The sequence below is a fragment of the Ochotona curzoniae genome, unplaced genomic scaffold (genome assembly GCF_017591425.1).
Source record: "Ochotona curzoniae isolate NIBS_2020 unplaced genomic scaffold, NIBS_Ocur_1.0 contig_3622, whole genome shotgun sequence".
Taxonomy (NCBI): Eukaryota; Metazoa; Chordata; class Mammalia; order Lagomorpha; family Ochotonidae; genus Ochotona; species Ochotona curzoniae.
The window spans coordinates 1,594,497-1,615,125 of NW_024465926.1; the positions used below are offsets into that span (position 1 = coordinate 1,594,497).

The window sequence follows — 20,629 nt, forward strand, 5'->3', positions numbered from 1 at the left end:
CAACAGCTGAGGGGCAGAGGCTCTCCCCGGCCCTCCCTTCTCAGAACTCCCAGGCCTTGCCCCCGACTCCGGAGCTGCCTGGATCACCTCAGAGCCTCCAGCCAGAACCTGCTTGTCAAGCACAACAGCCCTGGGTCACAAAAGCAGCCTCCATTCCAAGTGGCTTTGATGTGTTCATCCCCTTGTCCCCATGAGGGGCAACTGAGGCAGCACCTGGAGCTAATGACCCGGCTTCTCACTCAGCTGTAGGCGGTGGAGCTGGGGTCCAGCCGGGCAGTCGTGGCACCTCGTGCTCTCGGTCACTGCCACACCCCGGGGTGCAGGCAGACCTCAGCACTGGAGACAGAAGACGCAGCTCTGTTATTCCCGAAGAACACTGAGCTAGAGCTGCCCAGGAGGTACAAAACTAGAAATAATAAGGCAAGTGGGACAGGCAGCAGAGCAAAGCATCAGGGGCTGTGCCTTGCTAAGTTATCTGTTTTATTTATTTACTTGTTATTTGGAAGGCAGGGCTCTCCTATCTGCTGATTCAATCCCCAAATGCTTAAAATAGCCAGGGCTGGGCCAAGACAAAGCCAGGAACTTGACCTGGGTCTACCAGTGCATGCAGGGCCCAAGCACTTGGGCCAACACCTGCCTCCTTCCCAGGGTCCCCTAGAAGGAGCCAAGAGCCAGGACCCAAACTGGCACCCCTCTATGGCATGTGGGCATCATCCAGGAGACGGGCAGCAGGTGGGGGCAGAGTTCCCAAACACTTTGGCGTCACTGAATTGCCAAACGCCCTCTGCCTGGGCACCTGAATCACTCAGCCGAGGAATTCCCTTCCACCACCCGCAGCTGCTTCCTGGTGCAGGGACCAGTGCCCCACAGCACATGGGGACGGCAGGACGACCCTGACCGCCTGCAGCCTGGCAGACCTGTGGACACACTCACACTCATGGGGCAGGGGACACTCAAAGGCAAAGCAAGGGCTCTCACCATGCAGGGATTCCACAAAGTCAGGGACTCGGCGCCAAGCACTCAGGGATACCCTGCGGAACTCTCGCTGCTTAAAATGTCTCCAAACACCATGAACCAAAGGGCTTGATCCTCTGCGGGTCCCGTCAGCCTGCGGCCAGGAGCTGCATCCAGGGCCCAGATGCTGCCCACCCTGCCAGGCTCAACACGAGGCTCCCTGCAGCTCACTCTAGAACCCCGCCAGCTGAGGTCTCGCTGTTTGCGACAGAACGCTGTGTGCACTGCACACGGCTACTTAATCTCCTGAGACTCCTGCGCTCAATAGATCAGCCATTTGACAGAGACCAAAAACAGCGTGAACACATCGGCTTTACAAAAGAACATTTTATTTTAATAAAGGATGAAATAAATCAAGATTCTTCTTAAATGGACACAGAAATAAATACCGACACGGCACGGTGGAGACGTGTGCTTCAAAGTTCTCCGAACACGGTGACCCTGACAAGCACGAGGAGCCCATGTCCACCTTCGCTGGACAAGTGCTGGGTCGAGTGAGGCACCCTCAGAAGCCAGAGGCCTCTGGGCCAGCTGCTCCTGACCCCAACCTGAGCACACCCCTCCACCGCAATGAGGCTCAGCACTGAAGCCTTCTCCCCGTCTTTTCACTGGGAGGTGAAAAGGTCAGAGGTTGGGGAACCTGGGGTCAGCTGACAAAGGAGACAGAGAAGAAGGATCTTCTGAGCCAGCCCAGAGTGGGAAGATGGCATAGGGACCCTGCTGACGCCCCCAAAACTGCCTGGGGTCTACACCCGCTGTGGAGGTGGCTCAGTCAAACCAAGAGTCCCCCACAGAGCTCGTCTCCTGGCAAAACACGGCCGGCAGAGGCACCAAGCATATGTGGCAGGGCCAGTGTTGGCCAGTCCTGGAGCCTGAGGCACTAGACACAGAATTCTGTGGAATTTTGAAAGAAGTGTCCAGGTACTCTCCTGTGGAGTCGGGTAGCTGCAGGACAGCACTGGTTGCAGGGAGGAGGCCGGGAGGTGGGCGAGGCCAGCCTCTGCCATGGGCTGGGCGCTCTCCCCGGCGCCGCCTCCTGGGTTCCGTATGGCGATGGGAGCCCCTGGACACGTGGCGGACCAGGAAACACACCCACTCGCTGGCAAATGGGGTGAGACTTTCCAAGGGCTGGACCGGGACGCTCTGTAATCCTGCACCATGCCGGTACTTCAAAAAGGTTTGTGGGAAAAGGCAGAAAAGTTTGAAACTCCAGCCAGAGGCTTCTCCTAAAATGGTTTCTAGCATGTTGTGGGAGCCACCTTGAACCTCCAGGAGCATGGCAGGCTGGCTCTGTCTCTGCCACGGTGGGGCCAGGGTGGTGGCATTCAGTACACCCCACAACATGGGCCCCCAGCAAGGGAAGGGCACCACAAACTGGAAGGCCCCACGGGCACTCTCAGCAGCCCACGCGGTCCATCAGGCATGCTGGGTGGCCCTGCCCATTCTCCACAACCATCTGAGCTGCCTGCATCAGGACCGGGGAAGGAAGGCGACTTCCCAGCAGCTCAAAGCCGTTTCAGGGAATCAGAGGGAGGAACTTAATTACAAAAGTAAAAACAGTGAAGTTAGCCCTGAACTTCTCAGGAATGAAGGCTCCCGAGGCAGTGAGGCAGGCAGGACTGCCTGGACAGGGCAGCGGCTCGGAGGATGCGCTTCCCGCCAGGCCAGACACGCACTGGGGGTGGGAGGGGGTTGTAGCTCACTGTTCAGCCTTGACAGGAGCACTTAACCATAGCAAAGAAACTCCACGTAGAATGGGCACATGAAATCGCCAATCTGCAAACCTCACAAAGGCAGAGCCCAGCGGCTGCTTCTGACCAGTCCGCTTTCCCGGAGCGGCAGTCTGCGGGAATGTGGGAGACGCCAGCCTCACAGGAGACTCCCAAACCACGAAGAACCTCAGCAGCCAGGCACACAGCAGACGCACAGGATGGAAGCTGCGACCCCGGGCTCTGGGCAGGAGCAGGCTGCAGGCTAGGCATCCTGAGGACGCCACAGGGGCACAGCTGGCGAGGGGGCACAGCTGGCGAGGGGGCAGGGGCCCCAGCAGGCACTTAGACGGTGATCTGCTGGTTTTCTCTGAAATAGGCTCTCTGATGTGAGGTGCAGATTTCTGGAAACACTCGGAAGGTCTGGTCGGGCTGGGGATCCTCGGAGGCGTGCATCATGGGGCTGGCACCGCAGCTCTTCCCAGCTTCCTCCATCAGCTGCCGCACGTAGAGCTGCTCGACCTAGAGGGACCGCGTGCAGGTCAGAGGCGGAGGTGGCAGCTGTCCTGGAACCGGGCCAGATCCTCTGGCCACCCCAGTCCCGAGCCATTACACCAGCCCCTTCGCCTGTGGTCTCCAGTGAATGGCCCCAGAACAGGCAGAGCACACAGAGGGCTGGCAATATCGCTACCAAGATTGCAAGGTCTGCTGTCTCCTTGCCAGTCCCAGAACTGCACTGCTAGCACATCCCTGCCTCAGCTACAGCTAAGGGCGGGCTTCCATGCCCTCGTCCGTCACTCAGACCTGGTGGCGAGGGGACAGGTGGTACCTTCCTGAAGAAGACATTTTTGTTGAAAACAATAACAAGCCAGAGAAGAAAGACATGTACAGACGAATGGAAATGATGGGTCAGAGATGGCAGGAATCCACGCCCTCCCCTACACCCGTACCAAAATGAGACTCCCCAGTGCCCGCTGCTGCTGCTCCACCCCCAGGCAGCCCAGGAAACGAGGCTCACGTGGGCGCTGCAGCTCTCACCTGCACCAGGATGAGCTTTGAGCGCAGCGGGGCGGTATCCGGGAACTCCTCCCCAAAGCACAGCACCACCCTGCTGTCGGGGAGCCGGCTCTGGCTGTGGTAGAACTGCTGCAGCTCTGTAAGGAAACAGGGCAGGCATTGGGGGTGCGAGCAGGGGCGCCCCACAAGTCAGGACCCCATTGAGCGAGCGAGCCCTGCAGCCCAGCCCAGTTGAGCAGCTGTGGGTTTGGCCATGACCGTGGGCTGCTGGGCTCCTTAGCAACCACATATGAAGACCGTTCCTGGGGCTGACTCCCTCCTGAGGCATCGCAGCATTCCCCCCCCCCCATGTCTCTGCATCATTCAAAGGCAGCTGGTGAGAGGTGCAGGCTCGCAGGTCCCACAGCACCCCAGAACCAGAGGCCCTCACAGGTCTGGGAACCCTTCCAGGCTGCTCCCATCCTCCCCCTCCCTCCCCTCCACCAGGTAGGTGGGTCCCTGGGTGCTGAAGCACCTGAGCTAACACCCCCATCCTGACCCCAGCAGAGGGGTGCTCCTCTGGGCTGCTCGGGCCCTGCGGGACTAAGGCAGCACATCTGAGAGCAGGCACGTGAGTCCCCGTGGGGACGGGCCAGGCCTCAGCGTGGCCTGACACCCCACATCTCGGAGCTGCTCCTGCCTGAGTCACGGGTCAGCCCTGGGAGCAAGCAAGAACTACAGCCGAGAGATTCCTCAGCTCTCCCCACCGCCACGAGAAAGCTGCGGCCTGATATGTGGGGAAGTGAAGGCAGAGAGGATCCCCAGGCTGCCCCGTGAGAAGGTGACCCCTGTGACCACCCCAACCCTCCCCCGGAGGTGGGCATCCCAGGACTCAGAGTGGCCCAGCAGAACCCACACAGACCTCGGAAGAACTGGCTGGTGTCGAAGACCTGCACCACCTCGTCGCGCTCCAGCTTGTTGGGCCTGCCCTTGCACACCACGGCGTTGCCACTGCAGAACACGCGGCCCTGGCACAGGCGCTTGACGAACACGCCCTGCCGGCTGCTGTGCAGCAGCACCCCGCGCTCCAGGTGCCCAAACAGCTTCCGCGTCACCTGCCGCTGCCGCTCGCTGGGGATGGAGTCGGCTGACGGGAAGCACACCAGCTCTAGACCCTCGGACCTGTACAGCTTGGTGTTGGGCAGCCCCGGCTGGCCCAGTGACAGACGGCAGCCCTCGAGGCAGGTGGTGGTGGTCTGACCCACGAGCTTGCCCCCGTAGTAGAAGCTGATCACCATCTGGGAGTAGGCTGCGGGCAAGAGGACACAGTTAGGCTGAAAACCGCGAGGGTGCCGGCACTACGTGCAATGCCACCGTTGGTCCCAGCGTTCCCAGTGCAAGGCGACACTCGGCCGGAATGCAGAGCTGCAGAGCGTGCAGCCAGCAAACTCTCAGGGGGAGACAAACTGCAAGGAGAGTGGGCAGGGTGCGTCCAGCTGCAACTGGCCACGGCATGCTGAGCACGCCGAACCCAAAAGCATTGACTCCAAAACGCTCTGGCATCTGGAACCCTAGGTGCCCAGCATGCCTCTGCATGCAGAAAATCCCACAGCGGGGACGTACTTCAGGCGCAAAGCACAGAGCCCTGCGCAAGGCTCCCAGGGGGCTCCAGTTCTAGGTCTACCTAGCACAGAACTCAACCTGGTGGTCAGCCCGGGGTCTCAGGCCTAAGGTCCCTCACTATGGACACGCAAACTCCCCAAATGCAAAAGTCTGGAATCAGAAATCCGCCGAGCCCCACACTTCTGTTGAGAGGTACTCAGCCTGGGCTGCCTGGGGTTTCCCCCTCTGACTGCCCACTGAAAGCAGGTGTCACTGGGTCGTCTCCTCCAGGAAGGGGAAGGGGTCCCCCCCTGAAAACAACTTGAGTCCTGGCAAGCAAGAGGTTTGAGAATAATGTGATGGTGACAACAGGGGCCACTCTGAGGGTGTCTTAGAGCCTCTAGGCCACTAGGCCGCCCCGTGGGTCCTCAGACCCTCCCTCTGGACTCCACCAAGGGTCAGCCAGGCTGAAGACAAGGAGCACTCCAGAAACCACATGGGGAGACACTCAGAGATGCCGTCTAACTCCTCCATCTGATATGTGGGAAACAGAGCAAGACAATGAGGGGGTGCCTAGCCTCACCAGGCCTCCTCCACTCCCCTGCCGGCATCCCTTTGCTAGGAACAACACCTACTCTTTGTTCAAAACAGACAGCATGCCCCCCGTGGTTGTGGCCCTTGGCCCTGTCCTTCCTGGGCTTTTATCTCAGTGCTGGGGCCTCATGGCCTTGTGACCAGTGGATCCCACTGTCAGAGACACAGGCGGAAAGGGCTCAGTGACCTCAAGCCATGGGCAGGTCAGAAGACAACTCTGAATGACTGGCCACTGTACCTGACAGTGAGACAAGAAGAACTTCATGGGCCATCCAGGGACTGCACGTCGGCCCTTCTGAGACAGAGCCCAGTCAAGCAGCCTGGCTACAGGGTGCCCAGCCAGGAGCCAGCAGCACAGACTCCGGCTCTGTCAACCCCCTGCCAAGTGACCCGGGGAAAGCAGTGCGTGAGCTCACACGGGTACAAGGGGCAAGGGACACCTACAGAAGGGGGTGCAGGAAAATGGGTTCTCTATCCAGATGAGACTCCTAGAATTATGCATCTCAGCCCCTGGGCAGCAGGGCATCCACTGATGCTGTGGGACCTCTCAGCACACGTACTCCACAGGCCAAGGCGATTAGTCATCAGCTCATTGGGTCCATGTAGGGGGGTTGGGACGTGAGCAGGTGAAAGCACCCTTGAGGCTGCTAAAGTGAGCGGCGGGGGAGAGGGGCTGGGTGCTGGCTCCTGTTCCAGCCTCGAGCACAGAACCCCACAGGCACCCCACCCAGTGCACAGAGCCCAGGGCACCAGCTGGCAGCCCCAGCACACAGGACTCTGGTTGCATCTCCTGCCATCATCTAACTGGGGACAGCTTACACGGAAATCCAGACCTCTGCTTTTTCTAGAAAACGAGAAATGTCAGGTCCGAACCGCATCTGCAGGGCAGATGGGCACACAGGTGCCATTACCCCAGAATGTTCCTGGCCGTGAGAGCCTAGACCCCCATGCCACAACACCTACTGCCTGTCATGGCTTGACTCTGACCTTGGCCCTGCAGGGGACTGACACTAACCTTCTACAAACAATGCTTGTGAACTGAGCTTCTAGAGCATTCAGGGTTCTCTTTGCACGCAGCCCTACAGACCATGTGCTGACAACCCCAGCCTGGCTGAGTAAACTTCCCCTCCCCTGACAGCCCTGCTGCCCCCAGAATGCCCCGTCAGCAGACTCCAGGGGCCGCAGCCCTGTGCTAACCAGGTCAGAGGTCCAGTCCTGTGACCTGGGCCTCTCGTGAGCAGGTGGCTGCAGGCGTATGGCCAGCAAGGGTGTAGATGGCCACCTGCCTACATGCCCTTAGGTGAGAGACAAAACCTCCAGCCAGAGCCCCATCTGTGATCCCTGCACCCCAAGGCTGCCACAAAGCAGCCAAGTGCTCCAGGAACACAGCATCTTTGCTTTTGTAAAGCCCTCGCCTCATCCAGCACCTGCCTTCTCTACAGAACACCCCCGTCTATAGCCAGTCACGAGCGCCCTCCTTCCTCCTCCACCCTCTTCCCCAGCCTAGCCAGCTGACTTGGGCATTCCCTCTCTAGGAACCCGGCAGAGGACAGGAGACAGCCTGACCTCTCTCACCAGCAGGGCTGCCCTTGAGCTTGACCCAGTGCCGCTGGCGGAAGTCCCACAGCCAGGGTCCTGTGCATAACCAGAGGGCTGCTGGGATGGCACAAAGACCACTCAGCCTGGGAGACGACGACTGGGGGACCCTGAGCCTGTGAAATGGGGGACACGGAAGGATTGGCAAGTCCCTCAGAGCTGGTGTCAGCCCAGAGCCCCAGGTGTTCAACATGTGTCACCTGGCTCTGTGCTACGTCAGGAACCTGAGCATCAGGAGGAAGTAGAGGTATGGGGATGGCACTCGGGGACCTCAAGCACTCCCCACAGACTCCTCACAGGCTCCCAAGAGGCAGGCACTGCTGTGGTTCCCAGTCTACAGGCGGGAACCTGAGGGCCCTCCAGGGGCAGGGCCGGGAACTCTGTGGTCCAAGGACAGGCTCAGAGAGGCCGATGTGTGCCCGCCCTCCAACCACACGGCAAGAGACCTGCCACCCCAGACCAGGCGCATCCAAAGAGCCCCAAGATACCCCTCCCCCAACATCAACCATCAAGCATCAGCCCCACGCGTCCCTGCACCTGTACCTGAGTGGTGTGTGTCATAGGCGGCATAGCTAGTCACCAACGGCAGGCCTGCGGGAGACACAGAAAACCGAGTGTAGCGGTGAGCCAGGAGCCGCGAGCCAGAACTGGCCCAGCGCTCCCTGCCCCGGCTCTGAGGGGGCCACACACAGCGGGCTCTGGAGGCCCCTCCACTCAGCGTCTTTCCTCCCAGGGCCGCTAAGCTGTTGTCTGAACGCAGAAGCCAGACCCCTGTCGAGTGTGGCGAAGGGGACTTCCTCTCTGCCCGTGTGAGTGTCACCCCCAAGGGGCCACATTTCCTTCCACCCCAAGGATCTGATCCCAAAATTCCACTGGATGGCACACCCTCCCACAATCAGGGGCCGTCCCGGACACCGCCATCTCAGCCTGGGGCCTTCTCGGGCCTGCTGGACAGCTGCCAGGGCTCAGTTTCCCATAGAGGAGATAAATGGACGAATGGCAAGTCCAGGGAGACTCAGCAGTTGGAGCCCAAGAGGGGTCTGGGAGGGCAGATCTCAGAGGGCAGACGGCTCCTTCAACCCTCATGACCCCGGAGTGCAGAGCCCAGAGTCCTCCTCTCACAGACGAGCAAACCGAGGCTTGGATACACTCTGCAACTTCCCAGCAAATCCCAGGCATACACCCTTCCTGTTCCCGGCCCGAGCTCTCCAACTGGATGCTTGGTGTGCGGAAGCAGGTGCCAAGCCCAGGGAGGGGCGTAGCTGTGCAGAAGCGATCTAGACGTCTGTCCCCCAGGGGCCTGTGCAGGGCGGGCAGGGGTGCTGTACCTGCCCCCCGGGGCTGGGGTACCAGGGCTCTGCCCTGCTGGTGGGAAACCACAGCTGCGTATTTTCACGTCTCTGAGCTCGGCTACCTCCTGTCTGACCCAGATCGGCGCGCTGCCCACCCCCACCGTCCCAGCTCTGCCTGGCGGGGAGCCAGGGCTGTGGCCTCACCTGCGCTAGGCTGCTGTGCCCACCAGTCTGGGAGCAGCTGGCTCCTGCAGGCCTCTGGGGGCGAAGGGCTCCTCTTGATCATGCCCATGTAGTCCTCCACAGTTGGCTGCTTAGAGTGGGCAGGAGAGAGGGGCTGCGTGAGACTCAGCGTTTCAAACAGCGTCACCTCTGACCCCAGACTCCAAGCGCGCCAGGCTGAGCTGTCAGACCACAGGGCTGCAGTCCCAGCCTCCCGGGCACTCCTGCAGTGAGGGGTCTTCAACAGCATGCAGACAATACCAGTTATTTAAACATATATGCAAATGTATGTTTTTGTACCCAAATGAATCCTTTTTGTTCCATTCTCCATGAACTGTCTGAAGTTCCTGACCAAGCCTATTGTCCTTCCGAGTGGCCCTTCATGCTGCAAACTGAGTGTGCCAGGCCACCACCTGCCCAACGCCTTCCAGATGCCACCGCGTTCCGGGACGCCGCCAAGCAGTCGGCAGCCCAGGGCAAACCCTGCCACGCCGCGAGAACCTCGCTTTGCGCAGCACATCTGGATTTCCGTCTCTGACCCGCTCCTTAAAGAGGTGGATGATATGATTAGGAAACTCCTCTGAAATCTGCTTCTCATGTGGCCTTGGTATGGCCACCGGATGACTGCCCTGCGTCAACCGAGCTGGCAGAAAACAGGACAATGCTAATGGACAAAAAGCCAGGTAGAGGCAGCACTTCCGGGGGAGCCCAGGGGTCCAGACGGGGTCACATGGCAGGGACAGCACCGTTCCTCTCTGGGGCACACGGGCTCCTCTCTGGGGCACACGGGGCTCCTCTCTGGGGCTCAGCTGCTCCCTCCTACCTCCTTGATGAGCTCAGCGATGTCCGAGCGGCTGCATTCCATCTCCGTGACCTCGCCCACACATCCAGGAGGAGCCGCGCCGAGTTTGCCTATGGAAAACCGCACAGACACCATGACGTGTGGCGTGGAGCCTCCGACCAGGGCTTGGTGTCACTGCTCCATTTCAGGAAACCAGAGCTCGTGAGTGTCCTCGTCAGCTTGGGAAGGCAAAAAGATGCCTTTTTCCCATGCTTGAGGTCATCTGATCAGCAGAGTCAAAAGAGAGAAGTGGGGGGAGGTGAAGAAGACCACACTCAGGCCCTTCCTGTGTCTGCGAGGGGCCAGACGACCCTGGCGCAGACATACCCCACTCCACAAGCCAGGGGACCTTGCAGACACTCAGATTTCTGGCAAGATATGATGGCAGGTTGGGACTTTTTTTTAAGCCAGTTGGCAGGCAGGAAGCCTCTTTTCAGAGATATGTACATAGGCACACCTGCCTTTGGGCACAAATGTACCACGCCATGGATACATGCCTGTATCTGGACACACATGCACTGCGCCCTGAAGGCCCATGCTGCCCCCCTGGCACCAGGCTGAGCCAGCCACTGCCTGGGCATTCTGGACCAGCCTCAGGCCTTACTCAGCAAAGGACGCCCATCGTCTCACCCTCCCCAGAATGCACCTGGAAGCTGCTGATACGGGAGGAGCAGGTTGAGCGCACCCTTAGTCTGAGAAGCAATGAGGGGCGGGGGGCAAGATGCAAATACAACACTCTGTGCTGCCACCAGAGAGCCAGCATTGACACCGTTAGGCTATAAACAGCCAGGCTCCTCTGCCAGCCGAGCTCGGCTGGTTCTGCAGCGGGCTGGGGCGGGGCAGCGGCCCCGGGGGACACCCCCCTGTGACCTCATGCAAATGGCAGCTGAGTTTATGTTGACGAAAGAACAACCAAAACTGGAAAACAAGACAGCAAGACAACTGGCTGGCCATGTACAGCGACCTCAAAATGACCCCCCTAAGAGGGTCATTCATTCTCCAAGAAAAGGTCAGTTTGTTGGATTTTTATAAGATTTTACTCAAAATGACAGAGAAAGCAAAGGAGGGACAGAGAGAAGCTGCTGTCACTGGCTCATTTCCCAAATGCTCGCAGCAGCCAGCGCAGGCCAGGCCACAGCCAGGAACTCTATCCTGGACATGGGCGGCAGGAGCTCAAGGACTGCAGCCATCCTCCACTGCTTTTTCCACGTGTGTTGGCAGGAAACTGGATAGAAATTACAGCGGCCAGCACTGCACCTGGCACCCCAGTACGAGATGCCTGCATGGCAAGAGGCAGCTAGCTCACTGGACTTCCAACTGCATCCAGCAGGGTTCACAGTCAGCAAAGAAAGGTGGGAATCTGTAGACAATTCAGCAGAAATGAGAGTGCCCCAGACGACGGCCAGACGGCCAGACGGGCACCAGCCTTGCTCAGCTTCCTGCCTCCCGCTGACCAAGGACATCGTGTCCCATCTTTTCTGACAGTCTTACTCACTGGGTTGGTAACCTCACTAACAGTTCTCACAGGCTCACCACAGAGGTGTCTGAGTCACGACTTTACCTTTTGCTAGTTCTATGTCATAATTTTCCATGACACAAACCTGACATCTACACACAGCCTATAGACGCTGCCTCTCTCCCAGGCATGACTGGTGGCTGACAAGCCTCAAGGGAGGAAACCATGACATGCCTGATGTTAAACGGCTAAGAAAACCAGTGCCTGAAACCAAGAGGGTGACGGGACTGCATCTCACGGGCCGGGTGCCCAGCACTCCACCTCGAAGGGCCTGGCATGAGATCTGAGGCTGACAGTCTGACAGCTGAGTGACGTCTGGCCAGAGCACAGGCATGGGGGCTGGGCATGCCAGATGTTTGCTATCCTTGCTTTCCAGGGATTATGGAGCAAAAGACATGTCAGGAATACCACATTCCAGAGTTTCCAACAGCACGCTGCAAATGCTCTAACAACACGCCGAGCCAGCAGATCCCTCCCAGCCTTCCCAGTTCCTCGGCAGCAACCACAGAGGGGTCTGCGTCTGTGCAGCCACTGGACTTTGGACGGAGCTCCAAGCAGCCCCCGCCCCACCCTGCCCTGAGACGCCCTGGGCTACGCACTGCACGGGGGACAGGACTCAGAACCATGTGCCCCTGTCCCAACAGACAGCGACATCTGCCCTGGCAACCTCCCGGGGTTGGTGGGCCACACCAGAGGCTGGTGATCCACGCCAGAAACATACATTTTTGCTCCTCCTCGGGGACAATTCGGTAAACCTTGTATGGCTCGGAGATGTCCAACTGGGATCGGTCGGTCACTTCCTCAAAATCCGGGCTCTTGTTCAGGGCACAGCGCAGCCTCGTCTTCCAGGTGGCCGGCTCGGCCTTGTCCCCCTCTTTAAACTTCCCTTTGAAGACTGCCCAAGCCTGAGGAGAGAAAGAGAAGCTGTCCCACACGTGGCCATCCCTGTGCCCAGCGCCCAGTGCCTCAGTGCAGCCAGCACACCCTTGCCCCCGCATGCCCCACTGTGGACCTCCTCCGACCTTCATCCAGAGCTTAGCCTCAACACCCAAGGGGACTCCAATCCGGTCCCATGTGAAAAGGCCCAGGGAGGAGGGTCCAGCAAGCTGGCCGAGCTGAGTCGGAGCCCGAGGCCAGGCCAGGCCTCCTCCGCCTCACAGCACCGTGCCAAGTCCTTCTCTGGACTCCAGGGGCCGGAGTTGCCCGAGGTTAAGCCACACAATGGGGAAGTCGCCTGTGGCCCCACCAGCATGTTCAAAACAAAGACGAGTGTTGCTTTGTCAAGTGAACCCCCAGCTGAAGTTTAGCGTGAAAAGGGAACATTTGCAAAAAAAAAAAAGTCTAAAAATGTGTCACCCTAGCCCTGCTACTTTTAATAGAAGTTTTGCTGTGCAGTTTTGCATTTGGTTCTAGCCTCTCCCCCACCAAGGCCCAGGAGATGTTCTTCCCTGTTGTGTTAACAGCGCTGCTGCTTTCAGCCTCTGAAAAAAACAAAGATTCAAAGCTGGAAACACAGTTGGATGGTGGAACGAGCAGTATTTAAAAATGTGTGGGGGAGAAGATTTAAAAATATATAGATGCGATGAAAAAAAAAAACACGTGAGAGTGGCAGTGTGGCACAGCGGTGAGGGCACCACACGGAAGCCGCTCCTGCACTTCCCACCCCGCTGCCTGCCTGTGTCTCGAGACCCAGGTGGGGATCCTGGCTCTCGGCTCCAGCCTGGCTTCACGGCAGCTGCTGGGGGAGCAGGGGCACGTGGGGCAGGCCAGCAGAAGGGGCACATCCTCATCTCCACTGTCACCTGCCTTCCAAAGAGCCCCGGCTTCTTTCCCCTCACACAAACCTCATCGATGCTCACAACCCCACAGTCTCCCACCTGTTAGTGCAAGCTGTGCACGCACGGCCGAGGGGAGCCCTCCTACTGCTCTCCCTTTCTGACAGGAAAACGCCCTTCGGGTCCTGTAAGTCGGCGATGCCCAACACCCCCTTTCCTCTGCATCGCTGCCCGAGCATTCGTGTCACTGTTCACAAGACCTCTAAGAGCAAACCATGCGCTGACTGAACTCACTTCCAACTGTTCACACTCTAGACTCCGCTCAGCACGAGGACCCCGCAGAAGCCAGCGGCACCCCTGGTTATGACAATGTATATGCCACATACCATCAAAAGACAGGTGTCGCGACAGTGTCCCAACCAGCGGGTGCCATCCACAGCCAATGCACACCCAGAACCAGGCCCAGACGTCCCTCCCATCACAACACCGTCTGGCTTTGCGACCCCAGGGTTCAGCCACAGCTTGGGACACCCACCTCCCCTAGAAAGGCCCCCAGGATCGAGTGTCACCACCTCTTCCAATCCAGCTTCCTGCCAATGTGCCTGGGAGGCAGCAAGTAATAACCCAAACGCTTGGGTTCTTACCACAGCTGTGGGAGACCAGGAACGCATTTGGCTCCTGGCTTCAGAGCCAGGACCAGCCCCACATGTCACAGACCAGGAACGCATTTGGCTCCTGGCTTCAGAGCCAGGACCAGCCCAGATGTCACAGACCAGGAACGCATTGGACTCCTGGCTTCAGAGCCAGGACCAGCCCAGGTGTCACAGATACTGTGGGGTAAATCAGCAGGTGGGAGATCTCTGTCCTCTCCATCATTGTGGTTATCTAAACAAGTTAATCCTTTGTATTTTGGGTTTTTTTTTTGCTTCCTCGTCTGTCAGTACCATAGCCTGCCACACTTTAAGAACGGTGCTGGGGGTTTTCTCGCAAAGCTCACTGAGTCTGAAGTGGCTGTGCCGCTGAGTAAGCCTTGACTGGGCTGCTGCAGCCCCACCTGGTCAGCAAGCGCCAGGACCCACTACCCTCTCTCACTCAGACCCCTGCCGTGCCCAACATCCGGGTTGATGCCAGGCACTCTAGAATGAAATAAGCTTGACGTCTGGTTCCCCCTCCCCCGGGGGTCTGCGCTGTGCGACCCCCACGCCACGCCTGCACGTGGCAAACAAGTCTGTCACAGCTGCGTGTAAACTCTCTGTTCTTAGCTCCTTTTTTTTTTTCTGGGATGTTCGAAAGAAATGGGTTACCTGCTTAGCAAGAAAATCCCTAAGGCGACCCTCTCCAGCCATGGTCACCATCGGACACATCCGGCCAGTGTCACAGGTCTGCAGACGGGCAAGCCCGGCTCAATGCCACGGCCGCCACGTTTCCAGGGGCCTCCCTGCGTCCTCGCTGCCCTCATCCTGCTGAGGCTGTAGCTCAGCTCAGATCGCCACACCCAACGACTGCGCAACCAACGGAAACCTTGGGAATCTTGCGCGTTTTGCCAGGCGCTGTTGAAACGGCCATGAAGGGCATTGCGTAAGATGTAAGTCTGAGGCCGCACTGCGCGACCCCCAGGCACACGGAGAAGCAGGGAATCGGGCAGAGGCAGACGCCAGCCTCGGCCCTGCGCCCACTGCGCCCACACCTCCACCCCCAGTGCAGGGGGCTCAGCTGATGCCTCTGCTGCAGCACCCAGCACCTCTGGGTTGATCTGTTGGTCCTGGCAACCTCAGATCCTGGGAGGACTCGCAGTGGACAGGGGCAGACTGTGTCCCCAGACACTTCGTCCCCATCTGAGACACGCATGACTGCAGGCTGCGGCGCCTGGGGACAGGGGCTGGGTGCCACTCTGTATCCCAGCAAGTACTGGACACAGCCTCTAGGCCCAGAAGTCCCTCCCCCACCCCCTGGGTCACCCCGGCCCCTGGACATTCACAGTCCTGAGTTCAAGAGCTTCACCGCTGACTGCATGGGAGCAGGTCATCCCTGGGGGAGGACTGCCACAACGCCCAAGGCAAAGGAGAGAGGACCTCCCAGCCACACGGACAGCGACAAGCCGGAGCTGAGGTCGCAAAGCCTGACGGAGTCCAGGCCCCTGGCTTGGGGTCCTTGACCAGGAGCGGTCCGGAGGACACACAGCCCCTTGAGCCCCCTGCAAAGGAGAGTGCACACATGGTCGCATGCAGTGGTCAGCAGCTGGCCTCAGCCCCCCAAGGAAATCATGGTCCCAGCAGAACTACAAAACACACATCCCCCAGGCGCTGTGCATCGGCAGGATGGGCACGGCTGGAAGGCATCAGAAGCCGAACTTGACTTCCATGTGTCCCCTCGGGGTCACAGTGTGACTTCTGCCCCCAGGTCTGCAAATGGTCACCCAGGCCCAAGAGCCCAGTGCTGTGGAGGTGATGGTGGGGCCTGCTGGACTTTCTTGCCCTTCATTCCTGTTTGTGGTTTTTGGTCTTAATCTGCGCCCCCATGTCTCCCACCTCTGAATCAATTTCCCTCCCTGTCCCCAGATGCCCACATAATGAGCTTGCCCGCTGAGTCAGTGCACCTGCACTGTGCCTGCTTGCAAACGCAGACATGAAGCTCTCAGATCCAGAACCTAGAGGTCCTGGGCCTGTGAGATGCCCGTGAGGGGACGAAAAACCCACTGCTGCAGGAGCACTCGGCTTTCTCAATGGGGAGAAACGGGATTTCCAAGGCCCCTGCCTGAATTGAAGCATCGTGTCCCCAGCAGTGCCAGGGCAGAGCACAGCGGGCTCCTGGCTGGCATGCTGGCATCTGTACATGAGCGGGACGGGTCACTGTCCCTCTCAAGGCCCTGACATGGTGAGGATGAGCACAGCATCCCACACAGACAACCGTGACCGAGGAGGACAGCATCAGGTGGCCCAGACCTGACACGTCTCCACGTGTGTGGAGTGTCTGCTGCTCTCGGGGACCCCTCACGACCAGTGCCAGAGGGAACGGCAGACGGCGGCTCAGCTGAGGATGCCACATGCAGCTGACGGCTTTGGGCATCCAACGGCAGCCTTCCCCGGTGCACCGCACGGACCCCGACGAGGACAGCAGGAGCCCACGCTCGTGTCCAGGCACGTGTGGGGGTCTGTACCTTGAAGATGGAAGCGTCCACTTCCTGGTTGTAGTCCTGCTTGCCGGCGTGCTTCCACGGGATTCGGAACATGCTCTTCTCGTCGCTCTCCCAGACCAGGCCCGGGTACATGTTGCTGTCGATCTGCTCAATCAGCCACTGCCGCAGGCGCCGGCCGCCGTTCCGGTCACACATGCTTGGGGAGGCAGCAAAGATATTCCGTGACACAACAACATGCGCAGCATCTCGCAGCACCCCAAGAAGCTCCATCAAGAAAACCACACGTTTCCAACAGAGGCCCTGACTTGGGGAAACCTGTGCGAACCCTAACTCAACACTGAGAAGGAGAACACCCGGTTTGCAGGAGGTCTCTGCCACGCAGCCTGCAGCAGCCCGCCCCTCTCGGAACCAAGCTGATGACACGCCATCCAGCAGGACCGGTGTCTGGGCACGAGTCCAGCACCTATGCTGCCCCCTCGAGGCTGCTCCTCCGTGGCTGATCTAGGGAGAGGGACCCTCAGCTCTCTGCAGGCTGTGCCTGGAGCCTCAGGGCCCTGTCCAGCTGAAACTCGGGCGCGTGTGTGTGACCTGGGATGATGAGGCCTCTGACAGGCAGTGTCCCCCAGGATCGAGCCAGGGTGGGCAGCAGACCCAGATCCCCTGGGGAGGATGTAGCTCCATGAGCAGCTGGCTTTCTCAAGGGGAGATGAGGCGGTATCAGCCATTAGCCAACACTCGCAGCACTGGAAATCCCCTAGCAGCTGGACAGACGCCCACCCACACACAAAAAAAAGTCATAAGAAAGCAGTCTTCCTACTTTTCTGAATAAAATGTAACTTCTTTAGGCAAATAAGCTTCAAAGAACTGTCGGTGACAAGGTTCATGTCCCCAAGAATGCTCCCAAACAGTGGTCAGCACCCCCAGAAACGAGAATGTCACCCCAAAGGTGGCTGAGGGCAGGGCTGCTGGGGCAGGGTGCCAGTTCTAACTGCCCCCGCCGAGGCCCTGAGGGCACCAGCAAGCCGACCAAATCGCCGGGCCTGCCTCCGACGGGACGCTCCTCACCTGTAAAGAGAAGGTGTTTATCCCAAGGGGCTCTGACCTCTAGAAGGAGCCCCCGTGCTTGCAAATAAGGGACATGTGGGGAAGGAACCTGAAAGCCCATTAGGCACCCCCAGAAAATAACACAGCAGGGAACATATCCCCCAGGCCTGCCTGGAGAAGTGTGGAGCAATCTCGCAGCCTGAGGAAGGAGTGGCTGTCAGCATCCGCAGGAGCCGTTCCTGTCCACTCCCTTGCGACTAGGGCCCCAAACGGGAGTCAGTGTTGCAGCCCCGAGCCGCCGCATGGGGCAGAGCAGGAGGGTCCCCACTTTCCCATCAGAAACCCCGCACACTCCATGGCTTCAGAACTCCCAACCTGTTAAGGTGACTTGTGACTTCATGCAAACCCCTCTCTCCAGAGCGGAGGCGGTGAGGCTCTGCGAAGGAGCCCACGAGGTGGGAATAGCCCCCACCAAGTCCTCAGACCGATACCAGTCAAGGGGTGCCTGACCTTGCAGTCCCCGCCAGGGCTCCAGGCCACATTGACAGCCACGATCCCGCCGGCATCGCCAACACGATCCAGAATGATTTACTAACAAAGCAATTCTGCCCAAATGCCCGGCCAGGAAAAATCAGTGAGGCCAGTCACATGTTTATAACTTCCTCTTCCTCCATTCTGAAATAATCACTCCCTTCTCCTACCCGCTCCTGCCTGCAGCCAGGGGTCAGGCTTCCCGGACAGCCCATCCTGCAGGGCACAGCTCATCCCCACCTCAGGGGGCACCGGGCACCACTGCAGCCCCCTCTCACTCCTAGACCAAAAGGCACTGAAGCCGCCTCTCTCCTCTGCCTCTGGCCCCCATCTGGCCTCAGTGGCTGAATCACTCCCAAAACTCATCAGGAAGGGAGCTGCACTGCACGGGGACCGGCTCCCAGCATCCTGTAACCACGTCCAGCCTTCACCGCTGGCGGGGGACATGCACAGTTGTGGAAATGCTAGTGTCGGTGTGGGTTTCTTGAAGCATCTGCCGGCTGCCCACGGGGCCCAGCCTCGGCGCTCTGGGAGCCCGGGCGGACCAACACTGACTTCCTGGCCTGGGCTGTGATGGACGCAGGGGACAGCAAGCCAGACTCAGAAAGAGAACTGGGGAAGTAGTCTCCACCTCCCGGCAAGGAGCCTTGGCATTCAGTTAGGAAGCCCCCCAGCCCCCCACCAGCCCCCGTGCTGCAAGCGAGGTTTCGGATCTTAGACACAGGCGCGGGGAGGGGGAACCCCACCACGCCTCATTGTTAGACAGCCGCTCTGAAGTTTTCCATGCAAACCGCACTGAACGAAAAAGGAAGCTTTCCTGGGTAACCCACCAACACGCCTTTGGGAAATGGGTCAATAGTCCTCAACCAGGACCCCAGAAACCAAGGAATAAATATGGGTGCGGGGGAGAAACAGGGGCAGCCATCGCGTGCAGCCTGGGGTCCGGACACCTCGCTGGCCCCTTGGGTCTCGACCCGGCCCGCGCAGCGCGCCTACCTGCCGCCCGCGTTCCCACGCTCGCCTCCCGCGCTCCCGGAGCCACGGCCCGGGTCCCCGCGCCCGGCGCGCGGCTTTAAGGCAGGGGGTGGGCCCGGCGCGCCGAGCGATGGACACGAGGGCGAATGGCGCGCGAGGAGTGCGTGGGCGCCGCCCAATCGGCGCGGCGGGGCCGACCCACCTTCTCCTAAACGCTGTCCTTTCCGAGAAACGTGTTCGCTGCCCAGGCGTCCGCGTGCGGCGTGCCCGAGGGTCCAGAGCCTCTTCCGGGGCCGCCACCGAGCCCCTCGCGTCAGGCCGGGGGTCCGTGGGCGGCGTGGAACGGGGGGTTCCCGGAGGAATTCCCGAGGGCCCGCGTGGGCGGCCGCGGGGCCCACGTCCAGGTCAGGAGGGTGCGAGGACGCAGCCCGGGTAGGGATCCGTGCCTGCGCCGCCGGGAGCCCCTCCGGACCCGGTCAGGGTCACTTCCTGGAGCCGCGCTGGACACGCGCCCGTGCCCGAGCCGCCGAAGCCCACAGGCACGTGTGGGGGACTGGGCATCTGCTGAGCCGGGGCGCCTGCGAGCCGGAGGACCCAGCATCGGGACAGCAGGGGACAGGGCGCGGTGCACCTGTCCGCGTCCTCCGGTGACCCGGGAGTGGCTGGAAACGTAGAGAGAGGGAGGGAGAGAGGGTGGGTGCGGACCACAGTAGCAACGGAAAGAGAAAGTCCTAGAAACCCGAGGAGAGGAAGCGCTTCCCCGCTGTTCCCTCCCGGGCAGCCGGAGGAAGGGGAAGACTGCCTGCGGGGTGTCCGGAAAAAGAATCTGCCCCCAAATACAAAAATCGCTGCCAGTGACAACTTTATATATATTCAAAGAGCCTCGGATCGCGTGGGCTTCGCCAGCGTAGTTTACTGTAGGATCAATGTTGCATTTGAATGTTCCAAGTTACTCCTACGGGCTTCCCGACAAAGCAAGTTCCCCGTGGCCAAAGAACTTCAAATAAAACCGCCTTTTAAGCAGATTCTTGGGGCGTTCTTCATAAGGTAGGGATGTCTGAACAAGGTTGCTACCCCGTGGGGCGCTCGGTCTAAAACCCTGCTCAAACCAGCACAGGTCTAGAGCCCAGAGCGCCCCCAGTCCTCACGCGTCCTTGAAGTGGCCGTCCTCCTCCAAGACCTGGTGCCCACTCTCCACTCCCCCACCAGAGCAGCCTGCTCACCTGCCACCTGGCTGAGGCTGGGAGAGAGTGGAGATGGGCAGCCAGCGGGGCGACGGTGCTGCCGGCAGCAGGTGTCACTGTAGGCACAGCACACAGGCTGTGCACACACACTGCACCACTCGCTCGGCTGCTAAGGGGCCCGTTCTGCTGGTGCTTAGTTCTGCCCTTACTTCCTCGGCATTTGCTGAGCCACTGCTGTGCACCCCAAGGTGCTGGAGATGACGGACACGGAATGTCTGCCATCTCGCCCCATCGCACATCCATAGCAGCCTCCTGCCCCCTCGCTCACCTCCCGCCAGCCTTTTCCAGTGGTTTTCACACAGCTGTCCTGGTTTCTGGGCCATTTACCCGCGGTCAGCAGGGCAAGGGAAGGAAGCCGGCCCACTGCCCCATCCTCACAAATGCTACATGAGCAGGGAGGACCGTTGTCCACACCTCCCCAGCAACAGAGCCCCTCCAACCAGTTCCCTCCATCCCACCTGTGGCCTGAGCTATTGGGGTCCCTCCCTTCCTCCCGACCCCTAGTTCCCAAACACCTCCTTCCCATCTCTGTGCCCCACCTC

At 59.7% G+C, this 20,629-nt stretch overlaps 1 protein-coding gene across 3 annotated transcripts; it reads right to left on the reverse strand.

The window, feature by feature from the left end:
- Positions 1–1,326: 1,326 nt before the first annotated feature.
- On the reverse strand, positions 1,327–18,897 carry IRF8 (interferon regulatory factor 8). 3 transcript variants are annotated; one of them, XM_040982265.1, is made up of 9 exons: positions 18,865–18,897; positions 16,315–16,489; positions 12,104–12,287; positions 9,849–9,937; positions 9,008–9,116; positions 8,055–8,102; positions 4,642–5,028; positions 3,762–3,877; positions 1,327–3,245 (listed from the first exon to the last, which is right to left on the reverse strand). In XM_040982265.1, exons 2-9 carry the CDS (start codon positions 16,486–16,488, stop codon positions 3,069–3,071), a joined length of 1,284 nt encoding a protein of 427 aa, XP_040838199.1. In that variant the 5' UTR covers position 16,489; positions 18,865–18,897; the 3' UTR covers positions 1,327–3,068. The 3 variants fall into 3 exon arrangements, with proteins under 3 accessions (XP_040838199.1, XP_040838200.1, XP_040838198.1); XM_040982266.1 differs by having other exon boundaries at positions 9,008–9,113; positions 18,861–18,891; XM_040982264.1 differs by having other exon boundaries at positions 18,861–18,891.
- Between the last annotated feature and the right edge of the window lie 1,732 nt (positions 18,898–20,629).